Source organism: Oenanthe melanoleuca, chromosome 1A, assembly GCF_029582105.1.
Source record: "Oenanthe melanoleuca isolate GR-GAL-2019-014 chromosome 1A, OMel1.0, whole genome shotgun sequence".
Taxonomy (NCBI): Eukaryota; Metazoa; Chordata; class Aves; order Passeriformes; family Muscicapidae; genus Oenanthe; species Oenanthe melanoleuca.
In genome coordinates, this window is record NC_079334.1 from 36,007,745 (window position 1) to 36,028,390 (window position 20,646).

General features: G+C 41.8%; 1 protein-coding gene across 1 annotated transcript in view; it reads right to left on the reverse strand.

Moving 5' to 3' along the window:
- TRHDE (thyrotropin releasing hormone degrading enzyme) overlaps nt 1–10,689 on the reverse strand; it is a 197,831-nt gene extending 187,142 nt beyond the window's left edge. Inside the window, exons 1-2 of the mRNA XM_056482398.1 lie at nt 9,569–10,689; nt 3,846–4,119 (exon numbers count right to left, since the gene is read on the reverse strand). Of these exons, the coding sequence (XP_056338373.1) occupies nt 3,846–4,119; nt 9,569–10,389 (1,095 nt within the window). The 5' untranslated portion in view covers nt 10,390–10,689. The remainder of the gene's footprint in view (nt 1–3,845; nt 4,120–9,568) is intronic.
- Between the last annotated feature and the right edge of the window lie 9,957 nt (nt 10,690–20,646).

The following is a 20,646-nucleotide window of genomic DNA, read 5'->3' on the forward strand; positions in this document are numbered from 1 at the left end:
AAAGGAATGAGAAACAGAGGGTTTGGAGAATAGAAGCACTAATCCAAGCAGGGAAAATAATAAAGCAACAACAGCAGGAAAAGGTCTGGTGGGTTGAAAGCACAAATAAAGACAACAATGAAGGAAAGAGACCCAGAGATGATGTGACAGACAACACAACCCAACCAGCAATATTTTGCTTGTAAGAATTACTGACAAAGAATGTGGGACGCATGATTAGGAAATGCAACATGAGACTAGAAGCAAGCAAGCATGTGGAGGAAAGTGGAGTTTCCTGGATTATTGTAATATACAAATATGACAGTATATAGATCCCATGATTTTCCCCAGCTGCAGCTGGTACAAATCCTAGAGCCATTCACTGACCAGCTAAACCTGCTTGCCAGGGCATCCCTCCTCCCTCAAAACAGCACTACCTCAAGCACCACCCTGGTAGAACTACACTGCTCCCTAGTCCACAGCAGCATAGATAACTGCACCACTGTCCTTTCCAGAGGAATAAAGTCCCTGCCTAAAGACAAAGGCAGTTGCAGTGATTTCCTGTAATTCAAGCTGAATATGAGTAACATATTATATACCAGTAATACATATAAAAAGTCAGCTCTGCTTTTAAATTACCTAATCTGGGAGGGATTTGGATCAGACCCATATGGACCAAGGAGTTATAGATGCGATAATGATTTACATCCACTACAGGATGCTCCTAAAAAAGAACTGCTTGTCTTAATTCCCTTTTCCCAATTCATTCAAAATACAAAACATCTTCATGCAAGAATTATATACACTATAGCCACCTAAGTATCTGGATTGGCTACCTAAGATTTCCAAAAGGCAGTTTTCTATTTAAAACTTGACTTGTATTAAAGGTTATGCTTAGGTTTAAACTAATTTTGAGGTCACTGGCATTCTTTGAGAAAAAAGCAGAAAAAAAATCTGCTTTTCATCTCTCAGCTACTTCTATTCCTCACAGTTTATCTACCTTTGACCACAGCACTGGTCAGCTGGAAAAGAAGTGTGATTATAATCATTAGACTGCTGTCAAAATCTGAAAGGACACCCTACTCCCTCCAAAATGTTTTGTGAACCAAAACGGGGTTCATAGAAGTGCCAAAAGAAAAACAAAAGTATATAGAAGCTGGAGTCTTTTAGGTGTCTACTAACAAATATAATATACACCGCATTAATTAAAATAAAGATTCACCAATATAAGAAATAGCCTTTCAAGATGCTTCAGCTGAAAGTTACTTACTTTTATTATACATTTAACTGCCATGGATATAGGGGTAACTATATTTTAGTAAGAAGTGGCTTTGAAGGAAACTAAGAAATTTGAAATTCTGTGTGCAAGGACTCAAATAATTTCAAATTCACCCAGTAGCATCCATGAACTCCTAGCACTGCAATATAAGAGACTTAAAAAGATGGATTACCTCACCAATTCATCTGAAAGAACGCAGCTCTGAACTGAAGTACTTGCCGTGAGTTCAGACCTTAAAAGACACTCTTTCAACAAAACTGAACCATGATAAAAGATGATCAGATCCCAAATGGAACTGAAAAATAGCAAGATAAATTCAACCAATAACCCAGTCCAAACTATTTTGGTATTCATGGGTGTAAATATACCTCTGTGATAAGGGCTTCACAAAAAAAACAAGAGCTAAAACTCTAGACTAACCAAACAATTTTACAGGATAAGAGACTATCTCAATCTATGTAGGATTTTGGTCCTCAAGTTTTCACAAAGATTAACTTATTAATTTTTATAACTGTTGGTAAAGTTCTGTACAGTGGTACTGTCAAGCTGGTGGGATATACATATGTACATGTGCTGAACCAACAGATCCAAGCATAACTCTAAGGCTCTAGTAACCACAAATTCCTAATGAAAGAATACTTGGATTTTCTCTTCAGATTCCAGGTATATCAAAAGTCTTGAGAACAGTTTTGAGAAACACAAGAACAGCAGAAAGTTATCAACTGTTGACTACAAGACATAAGTGTGCCTCTGTTTTCAAAGCATCAAATATATTCAAGCAGCAAAAGTCTACAGGATATGAGCTCTAAACAGTATTACAAGAAAATGAGTTAAGAAGGAAGTCGGCTGCACGTTTGAAATTGACGGTCCTGAGTCCATCCCTCACGTTTCAAATATTTGGTTTATATAGCAGTGATAGGACAAGGAGTAACACTTTCAAAACAAAAGTGGGCAGGTTTAGATTAGGTGTTATGAAGAAATTCTTTACTGTGAGGGTGGTGAGACACTCAAACAGGTTTCTAAGAAAAGCTGTGGGTGACGCATTCCTGGAATGTTCAAGGCCAGGTTGGATGTGGTTTTTGAGCAATCTGGTCTAGTGGAAGGTGTGCTTACCTGTGGCAGGGGGGCTCAGAACTAGGTCTTTATGGTCCCTTCCAACCCAAAGTGTTCTATGACCTATGACTATTACATAAGACTCAGCAGTTCTCATATCATTACAGGTTAAAACACATCAGGAGAACCACGTCCTAGTCATACTTCTTCTTGTATGTTGCCAGAGATTAGTGTCACAGTCTGTTGGTCTCCCAGCACACACCAGTGTACCACACTACAGTGCCCTATCCAGCTGTTCCAGTAACAAGACTTATTTTTTGATCCCTATATGAGATATGCCAGTCCTGGGTCTACCTGCCTTCAGCACAGCCTCAAATCCACACCAGGACTCTGGTAGTACCACAAAAAGCTGGATCAGGGAACTGTTTTGGCTGAAAACTTACCACATTTTCAGTTATTTTTCAGGTCAGTTTTCAGCCAGATTATATGGCTATACAAAGCTGATGGCTGGCACAAGGAAAGCCAAGAATACCTTTGGCTCAGAGAATGTGGATCAACTCCCTCCTCTGCACCACAATGCTTAGGCTGGCTCAAAGTGTTTAAGGAGATATTTCCTGATATGAATGGTCTGCAGCCCTTCCTTGTGAGTCTACATACAGCATTTGCCAAAGTATAAGGTAAACACCCCTTTGCTCAGGTTCACAGCTCAAACTCTTGTCTAGTTCACTACTTCCAGAACTAGCTCTGTTTTGCGGTTCACAGCAACTAAGTAGGAAGAGTTTGCTCTGTATGTTCACCTGAAAAATCAAGATGACAGTGCTGCAAAATATTCTATTAAGTTGACAGCATTTCTGATGTATATTTTGGCTTGTTATACAATTCTGAGCCTGGTATTTGTGCACAAAACCAAAACTGACATAAATAAAAGAATTTTCTCTCTTGTTTTTGTTTTTTTTTCAAGGCATAACTCCTGGACTCACGCCGTATTTGCAAAAAACAGCTCCAGAAACTTAGTGCTTCCATCAACCTCAGGAAGTGGGTAGGTTGCTAAGTCCTGCTCCTGAGCAAAAGATCTAAGAGAGAAATTACTGTATCAGCCTCCTGAGCTAGCATACAGCACACCAAAGCACACCAAGGGACATGTCAGTACCGAAGGAGGGAGACTGGAAACCTTATCAGCATTACCACTTCAATAATCTCATGAACACTGGTAATGAAAAGGCTACAGGAAAAACAAGAAAAAACTTGCCAAGAAAACCAAAGTGTAGTTTAACAGTATATTTAAAAGTTTAAAATTTCATACAATAACTACACCTACTAAGCTAACCATTTACAAAAGGCACAAGGCAAACCAAAAATATTAGACAAACCTCCAGGAAAGGTCCCAAACAATACATACAATCATTAAATACACCAGCAAATTTTAAAAATACTAATCAAGGAAACATTTTAAGCATTTGCTGGTACAATACCTTTACAAAATGTAAGGGTTTTCAAAGTGATGAAATGTATTTGGTACATTAGAAATACTTACAACTACTCCACTCTTTGTGACAGTTTCCCGGTATGTAAAATTGCACACTGCCCATGCCAGGTAATAGGTGGACATGAGAGGGGTCTGTGAAAAGTGATCTGTAACCCATCCATCTTCTTCAAAAACAGAAGTTTCAACTGGCATGTTAGACAAAGATAAATAAGTTGCTTGATGTCTGATGCTGATTTTGAATGTGGCCTTGTAGATGGGTTCGTCAAAGCAAGGAAAGGCTTTTCTGGCATGAGTAGGAGAAAACTGCGTAACACCAAGAAACCTAGAAAACCAGAAAACAAAAATAAAAATTGATTACTAACTGTGCCTAGCACTTGATTCATAGACATACCAAATAAGACACTGCTTGACCACTATGGTTTAAAGGAGGAAAAAACTACAACTGTACAAAACATAAAGTGTTTGAACACTGCTTTATCATTTTCTTACTACCTCTACTGCAATGCAATAGATCCAAATTAATGGTCTACAAATTTGTAGACCACACTGACTCTAAATAAATCAACTCTCACTTTGCATCAAACTTCAGGTTCCAGAAGTATCATTCAACAATATGTAGGGAAAAAAAAAAAAGTGAGCCACTGTTGGTTATATAATGTAAAACAAGCACACTCACTTCAAACCAGTATTTAAGAGCCTTCAGGGAATTCACTCTGCCCTGAGACACTGACAGGGCGCTTTACCTTTCTTTGGGCATGAGAACTTACGGTCACACAGTGCACTCAGGAGGGTCATTGTTTTCCACTGCTGATTACTTCTCTACTGGCTGCATGTAGGTCTGGGACATAGTACTATATAGCACTGCTGTGTCTGAGCACATCCAAAAAACAACATTCCATGAGCTTTGAAGAATCAAAAATGCAAGCAAATTATTAAACCAGCACAAAGTATTTCGCTATTCTTCTACGTGTGTTTTTCTGTTCTTGTGTATTTTATAGAGAGCAAATCCATGTTCTCCGTTAATGGGTCAAATTATGGAAAGACCTCCGAAGGAAGTAAAGGTAATTATTAAGCACATATGGGAAGAATGAGCAGGCTTTAGCTTGACAACAAAACTTTTAACTGTTTTCTTTGGAACTAAATAAATTTTGATACAGATACAGAATAGGAAGCTTTCTGGATGGAGACTTATATTTACATATTTGGAGAAAAACCATAATCTTTTTGCAGAAATATGAAGCTACAATTAAAAGGCTAAATTATGGAGTTTGGTAAGAGTATTTTCTGGAGGCATGTAGAATGAGAAAATTACCATGGGTCAACCCATGTAAATGTCAAGGTAGCATGTATGTAGGCTTTTTGAGTGGGACTGATTCACATCTCACCTTCTTAGGCTTCATCTGTGGAAATAACTGTAAAATTTTAGATACCAGGCAAGCATTTATCAAAATTTTAGAGACTGACTAATCATTTGTTATTCCTCTGAGGGAAAAGGATGGGTGGATAGCTTTGATGTAATGAAAATGGTGGCACCTATTATTAATCAGTCTACAACCATTAATCTGCAACATAACACTAACACTGACAGAGCAAAAACACAGGCAGCCCATAGGGAAAATAAAGTAGCTAACTTTTTCTGGAACTTTTTGGATTTTACACATTTTAGCAGCAATGAAGAAATAAGTTTATTGAAATGTTACACCTTTTTCTTGCTATAGCACCTGATAGAACTAGGTATATGTTTTCTAGTCAATTATCACCTCTTGCAAATAAGGATGACTTTTTAAAAACTTAAAAAAATTTCTACCACTGAAGCAGTTGCCATTGGTCTTTTTTCTAAAATAAAAAGTCTTTTCTGGCTAATAATTGTAGAAGGAATTCATCACACTTTTCTTGCATCATTACAAAACATGAATTATTAAAACCATCCTTTTGGATAAAATTGACCAATCTAAGGTAAAAAGATGGTGCCAGATATCCCACTGTTAATCCGAAAAACTCCCATATTATCAGTGGATTTGCACTACTGCAACAAAGCCAAATCAGCCAATTAAATGAAGCAAAGCAACTTAATTTATATGCAAAGTATTTCAAGTGGACCTGATTCTGCATTCTAGGCACACTCTAAACAGACATCAACAGAAGCTTCAAGTGAGCATGGAAAACTGTACTGGCCTGTTATTAATAAAGCAAGGATGAACTTTCCTCTGCAATTAACAATTTTAATGAGCTCCGACACACATGTAAATAGGAAATACTTAGGAAATACTGTTTATACTCTAAATAAGGAAGCTTTCCCTTGTCCTCTCTCCACATCTTAATCCCACTCCCCAGACATCTTATCAGTCATCTTTTAATACATAATAGGGCAATGAAAAAATCCCTTCACCAGGACAATAAACCTTGGCAAACTCTATGTTTTCACAGATAGACAGATATGTCTCCACAGACATAGCTGGGCAAACACAGGGCAGTCAATATTTCATACTAAAAATACATCAACTACCAATAATAGTGATATTTATAACATGTGCATTACTACCAAACATCGATTTGCTTGTTGTGCCATAAAGCAAAACAAACAAAATCTTAAAACTGCTTAAATAAACCATTTACTTTTAAAGAAAACAAACAAGTTAAACACAGAACATTGTCTCTGTTTATCTATTTTGCTCTGTGTTCAAGTACAACAAGCAGACTTCTACAGCATGCCAAAAGTGAAGGGCAGGTTGACTACATCATCCTTCCCTTAACACACCTCTTTGGGTACCAACCAACACTTTCACCTCCTGTTCCCAAAAATATCACCATAAAAGGCTGTACTTGAGGGAAGGACAGGCTCACAGTCTGTCTTCTCAGAATATCCACAGCAACAACTTTTTTTAATTCCATCTTGTCTATTAAAGGAAGACATCTCCTCAGCAAGCTATTTTGACATCTTAGTTGTTACAAGACTAAAGAATATGCCTTTGTTTTGTCTGTGTGATACAAGAATTCTTTTTCCTTTTCACTTACGCCAAAGTTTGAGGTTCATTTATATTAAGCCTGCATACTCCTACAGTACTCTACAGTAAATCTGTATTATATTTCTGTTGATTGCTGTCAGTAAATTCTAGCACATAATGCAAAGTAAATTTGTAGCATATCACTTGCATTTTACATTCCAAGTACAGTAGGAAAGATTTCAGTAGAAAATACTTTTACACAGCTTTTACATTTTGGGCTGATTTACAACATTCACCTGTGAAGGCCAGAGTAACTTCAGGGGAAAAAAATCATAAAGTAAAAGCATTAGTATGTTTGTGATGCCTCACAGCAGAGTTATTTGCTCCTCATGTACAACAAAAGTGAAAAATGATGGTTTGGACCCTTTTACAGCAAGTACTACTCCAATGAGGCTGCTGTATTTTAATTGAATATAAAGATGTCAAAAAATCAAAGCCCTGCTGGAACAGCAAGGTCTCCCAAAGCATGCAAGTCTGTCTGTATATTGTAACAGAAGCTGTCCATGTTTGAGGACTAAAAATGGTTATATGTATCATATTAAAAAATGGGCTATTAATCAGAACACAAATTGATACTGTAAGAGCACTCTCTGATCAAAGTTTCCTGGTTTAGGATGGGTGTTATTCACTTCATACTACAGTGAGTCATTAAGCCTGTGACAGTTGAAAAGGAAAAATACTACTTCTATTTAAGACCTGAAATTACAACTATGCAATGACTACAGTTTTTTAAACATTATACTGAAAGAAATATAAGTGAGCTGGTATAAAGGGAAAACATGCCCCTGATTCCAATATAGCAATGCTACCTAACATAAGGTAAGTATTTTGCCCACAACTATACTTGTTTTTTAATACACTTATATAATTTGTATCTGAAAAGTTACACACACAGAGCACTGTGAAAAACGTTTTGCTATTGCCTTCGGCCGCGTGTCTTAAACTATCCTGATCACTGAAACAATGACTAGACCTTTTTTTGTTGGTGATGGTTTCTAAAACTTAACTAGGGGATCGGTACTGAAGTGTAGTACAGTAACTCTTGAGAAATGTCACTGCCACACCTGACAGTTCAATTATTCCTACACGAAGTCAAAGTATATGAGAATAATAACTGCTTAAATAACTTCTCAGATTTGTAAAGTGAATTATACCCCCTGCTGTTAACAGGATTTTGTTTTGTGATTTGCCCATTACAATACAGGTCTGTAAGAACTCCCAATTAGCTCAACCATTCAGTCAACCGTGATAAAAGGCATTTTATCCGCATCTTTTCTTACAACTGTGCTTTTTCAAATTCCTTTTTATTTCACTGTGATGACAGATTGCAAAACTTAATTTCAATCCTGCTTGCAGTTCTAATATCAGGCTTTTTGAAATTGTCAGTAATCATCGTAATGAAAATATGTTTTAATAAAAGGGCTTTTGACTTAATTGAGATGGTGAGAAAGCTTTTCATGTCTTAATATTTTTGCCCAGTTCTTCCAACTATAAAATCGTTGTTTGAATTAGGTTGTTTTCATAATCTAAAACAGTAAGATTCAAGAAAAGAAAAACCTGTCACTGCACAGATATTTTAAGAAAGGACAGTTTAAAAAGAATCCAATGCTATAATTATAAACCATGCCAGAACTACTATAAAGTCCATCCCACCTTTCTTTTCCATTACAAAGCCTCAATGTGGTTAGTAAACACTTTCATTGAAAAGAAAGCCTCTGTAAGTGGCTAAACGAGGCCCTCCTCAGTAACCCTGCCTACCGAAACAAGGGCCTTTATAGGGACCCAAGGGGCTTTAACACATGAGTAAATACAGATCATGACTGAACCTTGGTCTGCCCGCAAAAGAATAAGGTTTGCCGCGTCACAAGGTGTAAATCTGCAGCGACCCAGATGCAGCAGGTGTAAACCTTATGTAAAAACACATCCCACCACGTTTTTGCTCTACTTGTTTTGTTAAAAACAAACCACAAGTCTCGCTGCCCTACACGCTGCTATTTGTAACTCGACAAGGCTCTGTCACACGAGGGCACACGGTAGCCGGACAGAGCCTTTGTGTGAAACAGACCCGGAGTCTCTGCTCCGGCCTGCCCCGACAAGGACCTAGCGGACGGTCAGTTTCACTGGTGCCACCCTTGCAAGTTTGCTCCTCGCCACGGTCCGTGCGCACGCTGCGCTGGGGCATCCCCGGCCGGCCGGCCGTGCCCCGCAGCCCTGCCCGCGCAGGCGGGGCTGCAGGCGGAGCGCTCCGCTCACCTGGCTGACCCCGGCTGACCCGGCCCGGCCCCGCACGGCCCGGCCCGCCCCGCGGCCCCGGGCAGCTCCGCCCGCCCCCGCTCGCTCCCGCGCAGCCTCAGCCTCGGCCGCCCTCCAGCAGCTCTCCCGGCTGTCTCACGACACCGGCCGCTGCCTTGGAGCGGGCAAGGGCTCTCGATCCTCGAGAACCTCCGCATCTCTGCCTGACAGCCCAGCCCTACGGAGATGTCCAGAGAGAGGTGGCGGGAGAGGCGAGGCCTGGCCTGCGCGCACCAGCCGGCCGGGCGGGCTTGCGGCCGCTCCCCCCGCCGCAGCCCCGTCCCCGAGCAGCCGGCCGAGCCCCGCACCCTGCGGCGGGACCGCCGGGGCCGGGCAGCGCGGGGCCCGCGGCATCCATCCCCGCCTGGCGGCGCCGCGGCCGCCGGGTCCTAGCGCCGCCCTACCCGAACTTCGGCGCGGGGGCCGCCAACTTCGGACCGAGTTGTGTTTAGGGCGACGCGGCCCCTTCGCTACCTTCGCTCGCCGTGGAGGACGTAGGAGCTGCGGAAGAAGCCCAACAGCTCGTTCTCGATGAGGGCGTTGTAGATGATCTTAAGGTTGTAACTTCTCTGCACCTCCAGGCTGCGGTTGAGGACCACGACGAACACCTGGGTCTGGGGATAGAAGAAGGTGCGGGCCACCCGCACACCGCCGGCCAGCTTGTCCTCGGCCACGCGGACCGCCTCGATGTGCATGCGGTGTGCGTGCAGCACGATGTAGCGGCTGGCGTTACGCACCTCCAGCTGCACGTTCACCTCCCCGCTGAAGGTGAAGTTCTCCATGAAGACGCTCAGCATCAGGTTGTAGTGCAGCGGCCGCAGGTGCCGCGGAAGCCGCGGCCGGGCCCAGGGCGGCAGCTCCCGCCGCCGCTGCCACTCCTCCTCGTCCTCCTCCTCCTCCTCCTCTTCCTCCGCCGCTTCCCCGCCCCGCGCCTCCTCCTCCGGCCGGCCGGGGGGCTGCCCCGCACCGGGCTGCTGCCGGGCTGCCCCCGAGAAGCTCCCGTTGCCGCCGGCCCGCGGCGGACCGTCGGCGGCGGCGCCGCACTCCTCGAAGCGGACGCTGAGCAGCACGGCGATCATGGTCACCGCCAGCAGCGCTAGGATGGAGACGGCGAAGACCAGCACCAGGCGCTTGTGCACGGCGATGTGCCGCTCCGTGGTGCGGGGTCTTGGCCCCGCCGCCTCGGTCCAGGGTCCCGGCGGCAGTCCCCGGCTGCCGTTCCGCAAGGCGGCCTCCTCCTCGATCATCATGGGGGTGACGGGCGGGCGCTTCTCCCGCTTCTCCTCCAGGGCCATCACGGCAGCGCCGCCCCCGCCTCCCGCGGGGCCGCCGCCACCCGGGGGGGCCCCGAAAGCATGGGAGACTCCGAGGCAGGGGGCCCTCGGCCCGCGTGGGACGCACGGTCTCTCACTTCCCGACGAGCCGCATCACCCTGGCCGCCGGGAGCCCCGCGGGGGAGCAGCCCTCGGGGAGGGGAACGGGACGAGGTCGGCTCGGGTCAGGCGAGAGGCGGCGGGCGCTCCCCGCCGTCCGGCCGCCGGGCCGCGCCGCACAGGCAACTTGTGTGGCTTCCGCGGGGCACTTCAGCACATGCCGCCGAGCGCACTTCGGCGCCAAGGGGGAGGGCTCTGTCGCCCCGGTCCCCGCTAGCGCCGCCGTCCGCAGGGAGCTCTCTTTCCCCCGCGTCCCGAGCCGCCGGGACCGGGGTCGGGCTCCGCGCCCGGCCCCGGCAGCGCCCGAGCCATGCGCGCCCCGGGGCGCCGCCGCGCAGGTCGGCCCGTCCCCGCGGGGTTCGCCGGCACCGGGGGCGGCGGCACCGGACAGCGGCGCGGGCCGGGGCCGTCCTCCTCTTCCCGGTAGCGGGTCGGCTTCGGAGAGTCGCTCCTCTTATTTTCTCTTTCCTATCTCCTGCAGGTACAGAGCAATCTCCCGGCTGGCTCGAGCAGAGGCGGCTATATATAGGCACCGGGGAGAGGCGAGGGAAGGGAAGGGAAAGGATGGGAAGGGGGGAGAGGCGGGCAAGCCCCGCCGCCCCTCGGCTTCAGCGGCTGCTCCGGCTGCCGGCGGTGACGGCGGCGCCCCGGGGGAGCGGGCGGGGGCGGGAGGCGGGGGCGACGCGGGGACGAGGGAGGCTTTTCTCCGGTGTGTCACACGCGGCGGCTCCGGGGGAGGTCGCTGAGGCGGCGGCGGGAGCCCCGTCCGGGGCGGGCGGAGGGCGAGGGCCGGGCCGCGCCGGCAGCGGGGAGGCTGGAAAGCCGCAGGACTGCCCGGGATTGCACACAAATGCGTGCGCTCTCCACGTAAATATTGAATGCCCTTACTGTGTCATATTTATAGAGACTTAATAAAGAGCCGCCGACTACGTGTTTGAACGACAATAGTGCTGTCATACTAACGTGAGGATGGAGCTCAGAAAAGGATAAATACTCCTACTTAAATCGATAGGATTAATATGCCCAGAAAAAATCGCGCCGTAAGCGTTGGCTGGTACTTTCAGAAATCCTCCTGCCGCTACTCCGCGGCCCCAGGACTCCCTTACTCTCCTTCCTGCCAGTGCTGAATCTCCACTCCTCAGCTGGAGGGATTTAAAGACGTGTTAAATGCTGCCTGCGATAATACAGCAACGCATGGCTTGAGTATCCCTAGGAAAACGGAACCTACTTTTTTCACCTGCGTGCAAACTTTTTGTGCATAGGATCTGCAAACACACAGAATTAATATATACAGCAAGAATCTAGATCAATGTCTGAAAGCATCTCTGTTCCCCTTATTTTGCTTGCATACTTCAAAAACTATCTCTGTTCATTTTCTTTTTTGTTTAGCTCCAGTCTTGTAAGCAGTCACAGATGTGTCTATCTTCGGAATTGAGTCCTGCGGAATCTATGGGAATATACAGCATATATTCTGTACATCAAGTTAAATGCATGCATAACAATTGGCAGGATAAAGGCTTTACTTCCCATAGTGAAGAAAAAAGAACAAAATATTAAAATCAAGTCCTACACTTCCTTGATAAGCAAAGCAAATCTGAAGAGTTTCATGAAATGTGATATATTAGCCATTTTACTTCAAGAGGATGTGCCTAATCTTTCTTTGTCCTGAATCTTCAACATCTTCAAGAAGTGTTACATCACTTTGCATGCTGTTGCAGAATGCAAATGATCATTTATTGACACTCAAACCAGTTTAAGGATTACCAGTTTCAGTATAAGAAGCTTACTAGCTTCCTTATATATTCCTATAGAAGGATTGTATTCAGGTCCTACTGTCTCTGGAAAGAAATGAGCCTTTTTTTATCTTGCAGCACAGTCTAAAAAAGGTTTTTAATCTTAACAATTTTTAATCAGAAGCATGTTGATACACTTGCTAATTGTGTTTGTATGTTCTAGGCGGATTGAGATTTTGCTGAATAACTAGCATTGCCATGTATTTCCTGTTGTGATATTTGGCTGCCCACCTGTTAGAACAGGTCAAAGAACAGAAACATTTTATTATCTGAAAACAGCCTTCATTATTTTTTGACTGAAGTTTGATGCAGAAAGGTAGAAAACTATTGCTATGTGATTTGGAAAAAAAAAAAAAAAAAGAAACTGACATGGCAAAATAACATCCAAAGCTACAGGTTTAAAATGTCAGTTTCTGTATGTTTCATTAAACCCTTTAAAAGTGGGCACAAAAGGAAGTGCCCGAGTGCTTTTAAGATTTTATGTGAAGACTGTCAGTATCAGGCATTAGTAAAATAGGCAGTGTTTCCCTCTGTCGCTCTCTGAACTGCACTTTCAGTTATGTTTGTTCCTGTCAGCAGTGCAGGGAGAGGTTCAGGCAAAGAAGTGATTGAAGAGAAGAAGTAGCCTGGGATAAAGTGGTACAGTATGTCACATTTATAAACATTTCTAATTTTTAGTAGTTTTGAATTAAATACAGTTGGATAGTTACAAGTTTCACAGGTTAAGGTTTTTGTGAAGCCTTCTCAGAAAAGCAGTGAGTAGCAGGCAGTTGGGCTAACCAGCTGTCACTTGTGAAGAGGAAGGTACAACTGTGTGTGTGACAGCACAGGAGCATCATTCTGGCCTTCTAGATGTAGAAATAGCAAATACATAACCTCCAGGCTGAGATCTTCCAACCCCTGCCAAGGGAGTCTAACACACCTTAGCTTCAACCATCTTGGTCTACAAATTGAAGGGTCAATATGAGAGAGGGTATGTAAAAAGTTTGAGGTGCTAGTGAGGAGCCATGAGGCTGATTCCTTTTACGCCAAGTTGGAATAGCACTCCAAAAACTGGTACAAGGCAGGAGTGATGGGAATTTAGGCTGGCTGTCTACATTCATCTCCAAATTTCATCATTTCTGAAACCAAGTATTGAGAGGTTTGTGACCCCTCCTCTTTGGGCTTGTCAGTCTGGAGACTTAGAATAAGAAGGTGCAGCTAGGTATTGTGTTAAATAGCTCATGTGCCTTGACTCATCCATCATTCTGAAACTTCACATTACCAGATTAACCTCTTCTTCACATTAGTAATGACAGGTTTCTAAAATATAGCTTGACCAGATACAGGTCAAAGAAAGTATTAACTTAGTAATTTGTTCTCAAATGCTACTCTCTGCAAGTAGCTTAATGTACAGACTTTATATATAACCATTTTGCTGAAGAAAACACAGAGGCATGAGACTACCAAAAAGCTGGGAAAATTCTTGTTTTTTCATTTGTCCACAGTTATAAACATAGACATGGATTTCATGGGTATTGCCTCTGAAACTTGCAACTCCTTTGGTTTTTCTGCAAAGACTGTTTGAAAATACATCAGATCATGGATCATTTTTTCAGCAAAATCCTGATAATGACTCCCTGTTGTTCAAAACTTCCCCTAGGCCATCAACATCTTGTATGCAATCTCATTTTATGAGCTTATAGCCTAGGGTTTTAGGTGCTCATACAAAATAAAAGAGTGTGTCTCACCTTAGCTGAATTTCTATGGAGATGGCCCTCCCTAGACAAGCATCAGAAGAAACATGCATAAACTTCAGATAGAACAGTTTCCAATTCTGTACCAGCTTATAGCATGGGATGGAGCTGATGAGGGATCCGCATAAAGCTGTAGTTTATGTTACATTAAGATTGCACACAACACCTCTCAGTATTCACACTGGTGCTTTACAGTCTTGGAAGAAAAGCACTATAAATGAGCAACTTCATTGTATATCATGCAGCTGGTACAGTTCATCTAACCCAAGGATTGGCACATTACATTTTCCTGAGTCTGCCTAACTATTGCTGCTTTTTAATCCAAGTGATCCATCTTTCATTCATCTGGATATAGCAGAGGTTTACAGACAGACTTTATCATACTGACACTACTCACAAAAAAGATTTTTTAAAAAAAGAAAAAAAAAAAAAACCGGGGCTCTGAAAATGTCCTTCTATGCAAAGCCCAAAATCAACTGGAATTTATATTGGGAAAAATTACAGGGGAAAAAAAGACTGCATCAGCCCACATCAGTCAGTGCTCCACTGACCCTTTCAACCTTAGTCAGGCATTTCTCTGCTCATAGCTGGATTCTCCTTGCATGCTTTAAAGCCAAGGATACCCATAGGTCTTAATCCCTCCTGTTGAAGTCCATTTTAGAATGGACTACACTTTATAGCCTACTAATATATTGGTCAAAAAACATCAACAAGGTGACCTCTCAGAGTATTATGAACTATTCACTCCCCACAGACACAGCTTCCATGGAGCTGTTACTTACAAGACCAAGTGGAAGATGATTGTTTCCAGCCATGCAGGTTGCCAGTGAAGCAAAGAGGAAAATTATCAGTCTGTCATCTACTGGCTTTTCACTCTTATTCCTCAAAGAATTGACACTGCCTAACGGGACAGCTGTGTGCTCTTGACGTTTACAAGTAGGCCAAAGAGAGTGGAGTGGGACAATAATCCTATCTTTAGTGGCTTCGTAGTTGGTTTTCTTTTGTTTTGTTTTTTCCAAAAGACATTTTCAGTAACACGTCAAGTTTAACATATGGCACTGGGGAATACACCTTCTGTTTAGTTTAAAAATTGCTGCTAAGAAAAATGCTAAGGGAAATACTTTCTAATTAAAAGTGAAAACACTGGATTGTAAAACAAGGTTGACACACAGTGATTTGTGCTGGCTTAAACATCCCAAGAAAAGGAACAAGCATTACTTTCCTTGTTTTCTGCTCCTTCACCCTCATGTCACCTGTAAAAGTGACCTTTCTTACTTGAGTTCACTGGCAGCAAGCACCATTTATGTTTAGTTTATAACTAAATGTCCAGGTACAGCTTCCTCTTGGACAAGTTTTGTGTTTCCTTTTTTTAAAGGAACAGATACATGAGGAAGGGGATTGGTGCTGTGGATAAAGTCCTGTGGAATGAGAAGATGGAAGTTTGCCACAGGACAGAGAGGCTCCCTTGTAACCTCGATCCTTCTCTCCTTCCTTTCTCTCTTGTCATCCCCCCTTGCTTTCCTGTCACCTCTCGAATTGGAAGGAACATCAGAGGAGGCATCAACAGAGCATTGTGCACCACACCAGGCCCCAGTGACCACCTGATGCTTTCCATTCACCTTGTGCCTTGAAGTCACACCATCACCACCCTTTGTTGGGGAATTTACTTCCTTTATATCCCAATCCTTTTAAATTACTCAATATTACCCTACAAAGTCATAATACTTTTTCATTTTTCAAAAGTCAGTATTTTCTTTCTCAAGTTTTAGGATAAGAATATCTACTTTTATATGAGACCTAAATATTTTCAATTTTCAATTTGGATGTCTGAAATTTATTCTTTCCCCAGTTGTTTTGTATTCATATTTATCCACAACTACTCAGAACTGATTTTCTTTTACTTCCTTACATTTCTTTTTCTTCACTACAGCAGTAATTTAAGAAGGAAAAACAAGTGTCCTCATTCTCCACTAGCAAGTTTTAGTTAAAGTATATTCCAACTTATTTACAAGGTTTTTTCCTGAGTGTTTTTAAGCACAGTTTCTTGAACATATCTTTTTTCCAAGTATGAACCATTTCAACTCCACAAGTTCTATAATGCCATCATTTTAGTAGTGGAATGTAGAGCATAGATATAATAGTGTTTGTTTCTTTCACTGAATAATTACACTTAGAACTAGCTAATTGGAATCAATTAGTAGTAAGAAGTTAGTCTCAAGGGAAGAAGAATTATTTGTGGAAACTCCAGATTGTGTTAAGAACCAACATTTACATGTCTTGATTGTGTCTTATCTACTGAACCTCTTCATTAAAAATACAAGGAACATTGTAGTGGGCAAGGCGAGGGTTTACTTCCATTAAAATTTAGATTAAAACTAATTTTTAAAAACGTCTGTGGATAATCTCTTTATCCTTTAAACTCTACAATAAATATTCAGACTTCTGGAACTGGATTTCAATAGAGAGTTTTGTGTATTTGTAACATTATAGTAATTATAAACATAATGTACTCTTTTGTTTCTTTCAATATCCTATTTCCATTTTACAAGGCAAAGTATGGATGTTTCCTTGTGGGTCTCCTGTTTCAGCTTATCTAGAGAGCCCCACCTTATACAAGAATACACGTGCTTTACCATCACCTGCCTCAGGTGTCCAGTAGACATTATATGAGAATATGGATGTATTCTATCAGCTCCACCATATCCTTTTGTATCCTGCTATTGACTCCCTAAGAAAGGATATGTGCACTGATAACTCACCTCAGCCTTCAATGATCACCTCCACTGATCTTCCCAATTAAAGTACCTTGGAGATCTTTGATTTGCCAAATGTCCAGCAGAAGCATAAAATAGACAATTTTTTTAGAAGTGCAGCCAAAATTTTACAGCTGAGGGAAGCAGAGCCCACAACAATCCTTCAAGAAGAATGATCTGTTAAAACAATCATAAGCATCTACAAACAAAATCACTGTGAGATTCCTCAGTCTAAACACTGATTGATCCCAAACTTTCTCTGAATAAGGATGGCAAGGTAAAAAAAAATTAGTGTGTTAATGGTTGCTGTGATTTTATAATTCATTCCAAGAAAGCACTTTGGTACCTGCCAGAACATGGCCTTTAAAATGGAGCAAGTGCCAAAGGGGAGTCATAAACGGGGGGCACAGTTATGAAAGGGAAGAGGAGTTCAGCTGACTGGGCAAGATTGTTTGTGTCAGTGCTCTTTTGAGCCAAAATTTGTCTGGGTTTGATTTTACTGGGATTCTGAGGATTAGATGCTTCAATTTCCTCACAAAATGAATAATGTGAAGGAGTCGAACAAGGTCTTTTAATGCAGAATACCAGTTATCAATTTTTTTTAAATGAAACCAAAAACAAAACAAGTAACTATTTGTAGTGATAAAACTATTCTAAATCCAGCAGTGGAACTTTAACCAACATTTAAAATACATTAAAATATCCTACCTAGTAATTATTCTACATCAAGTTTTTCAAGCTACCCATGGGTGACTTTTGATTTCCAGGGTGGTTGTAAAGTTGCAATTTCATTAAGTATCAAAATACATTACCAATATATCTGATCATTTGATGGGCTCCAGTGCCCATTACCAGGTATTCTATAACACTGCTCAATTCAGAGAAAAATATTTCATAGTATTTTTATTCTTAATGCATTAGTACTATTTTGAGTTGGCTTCTGCAAGTAAACTCCTGACCCCTATCACCCATAATAGTGCTGGATACCACAAGCACACATCTCAGGAAAATTAAAAATATTATAACTAGTCTGGTTTTAAAGGTCTAAAAATTATTCAGATATAGCTTTTTCATTATGTTGTAAGCTTTACGTCAGCTGCCTACAGAAAAATCTACAGCAGTCATAACTGCTACTTTCTTGTTAGAAAAGTGTTTAACTACTCACATAAAACTTGGATCTCAAAAAAAGAGTTTCACTATTAAGATGTTTTTGGTGAGGATTCATATTCATCATCAAAGTGGCAAGATTTAACCCCTGTTGGTATAAAATTAATGATCACAGAACCCAATGTGTCAAATAACTTGCTTATGAAGTAAGACAAGAGCACTTAACAACAAAGCCACAAAAATTAAACAGTCAAAACATTCCAGTAGAAAATACATTCACACTGCAGGCAATAAATAATTCCTGGTGTCATATCTCTTACCAACATGACTAATGACTGAAAATAAGTTTTCAGATTTTAGTTAATTTGAATTCTGTATTCCTTAGAGAAGAAAATTAATTAAACTACATTTTTATCACAATCACCTTCCTTAAGATTCTGGAGCTGTGATAAGCAGACAACCTATGCCTTGCTCATTCTTTTAAAAACTTAACTTTTGATGTGGGATGGGGCAATGAACCATCCTTGCTGCTATATAGCTTTAAGGCTTTCCACAAAATAAAATTTAACTGACAATAAAGGAACTATGCTCCTAATTAAAATAATATTGATTCAGCATATGGTATTTTGCCTTTGGTTTTCACTTTTTATTAGCCGAGTTGTCACTTTTCTCTTTAGTGCCACCTTGTGGGTCAGCCAGTTATAAAAGCACAGGAATATCTACTGCACTAAGAATAGTCTGGATGTGGCATTCAGAACATCTAGGGAAAGGGGGGAAGTTTGATTTAAGGGTTTAGACCATCTTTTTTTTTTTTTTTTTTAAGAAATAATGTATGGTGAAAATGTTTGCTATTCATTTATAATAGGTATGCAAGAAGACAGAACAATCTCTCTAGATTGAAAATAATGGAATCTACAGAAAAAAAAAATCAATGTTCATTTAAAGGATAATCATCAAACTTACCCTGGAAAATGTAAGTGGCAAACTCTGACTTGTGTGATTTTTGCCACAAGAAAAATGGTTTTGTATCTTAGTGACATTAATTTTGCAACACCTTTTCAAGGGAAGTAAAGCTAGATAATTGTAAACTCCCACTAATCCCACTTTTGGAAAAGATGAATGATCAGATACAGAACCACAGCATACTTGCTTAAATTCAGGGTAGATTTGAGCACACCAGCTTTTCATTCTGCCGATAAAGCACAGAAATTAAAAAGCATGTATAAAAATTAAAAGTGTCAGCGTTCGTGTATTGCAAAGGACATTCAGATCAAACCTTGGCTGAGTGTGGTCACAATAAGCATCTAATACAACACTAATGACTCAGCTGTCCCCTCACCTTACAGAACAGCTCAAACACTCCTCATTCATTACTTGGACAACTGTGGACAGGGGAATTATGGTCAGTTTGTCTCCTTGAAAGGAGCAGAGAGAATGTTTCTGATGTTTCTAATTTTTAAATAGCCCTTTTTGTTACTTCCATTCATTCTTTCTGTTGCTTTTCTTAATGCAGACAATTTTGGAAGCTGCAAGAAAAATACTTTTTTGTACATTAGAGACCCCCATTTTGTTCTGCATACCCATTAAAACCACTTTAAGCTTACAAATTCTGGTTTTTAGCTAGCCAGCTCCTTTGCATTCTCTCTTATTAAATACAGGCTTATAAAGCAAAATAAGTAATCCCTGAAAATTTCTTATATTTAATCAAGCAGTTACACATCAAGTAATCTTGCTGGTAAAGAGAGGGGTTATTTTAAATGGTAGCCTAGGGTTTTACTGAAATTAGATATCATCCTTAAGACATATGATCAGAACAAGTAGCAAAAAATACAAGACAGAAGAAGATGCAGTTTCCCATAATCAGATACAGCTATTTCTTAGATGGAAAAAGACTAAAGATCTTAACAGAAGCATATGCCACAGTAGACATTGAAGTTGAAGGAAATTTCCCAAGCATGAAAAGGCCAGTAAACTTCCCTACCAACAAGTAGGTAGGTATCCAGCAGTTTCTCTGAGTCTTAGGTAAGTTCAAACACAGTAAGTTCAGGTCAAGCAATAGAAAGGATGGTCCAACAGTGAGCTCACTAGCCCACACTGGAGAAAACTCAGCAGCTGACTTCTGAGTACAGCCACAGCCTTCTTCCATAGCCCTTTTGCTGTCTTCACCCCTCTAAACACCGGAAAAGCCTTTGAAGAAAAGAGCTGTTGATGACTGTGTGGTGTCTGGAAACACTGAGATAGCAATGTCTGGGATAGCCAATCATGTTCCAAAATTCACTGTGAGCTGAACAGCCACTCACTGCAAAACACCAATGGGAAAATGCTTCTTTACTCAGAAGACAGGAGGAGAGAAAGGAGTTACAATAAGGCTGAGTGAAGAATGAAACACAGCAAGGGAGAAGCTTTCACCCTGTGCTCACATTTCAGCAGTTGCAGAGGATACAGCTACAGAGACAGCCATCTCTGCATGACTCCACCATGCATCAGTTATTCTTATCACTCTTTCCCCACTTTTCCTTCCCAAACCTTCACAAACACCAGACTACGATCAATTACCAGGTGCTTCTACATAATTACCAGCACCAGAAGACATAGACTGGCAACCTGTCTGTTGGAACATTGCACTTACTGTGCAGAGAAATGGCCACACACTTAAAAATGAGATATGAATATATGTTTGAGGGGTTTTCACACGCTTGAAATCCTGACACTCTGAAAAAGTATCAATAA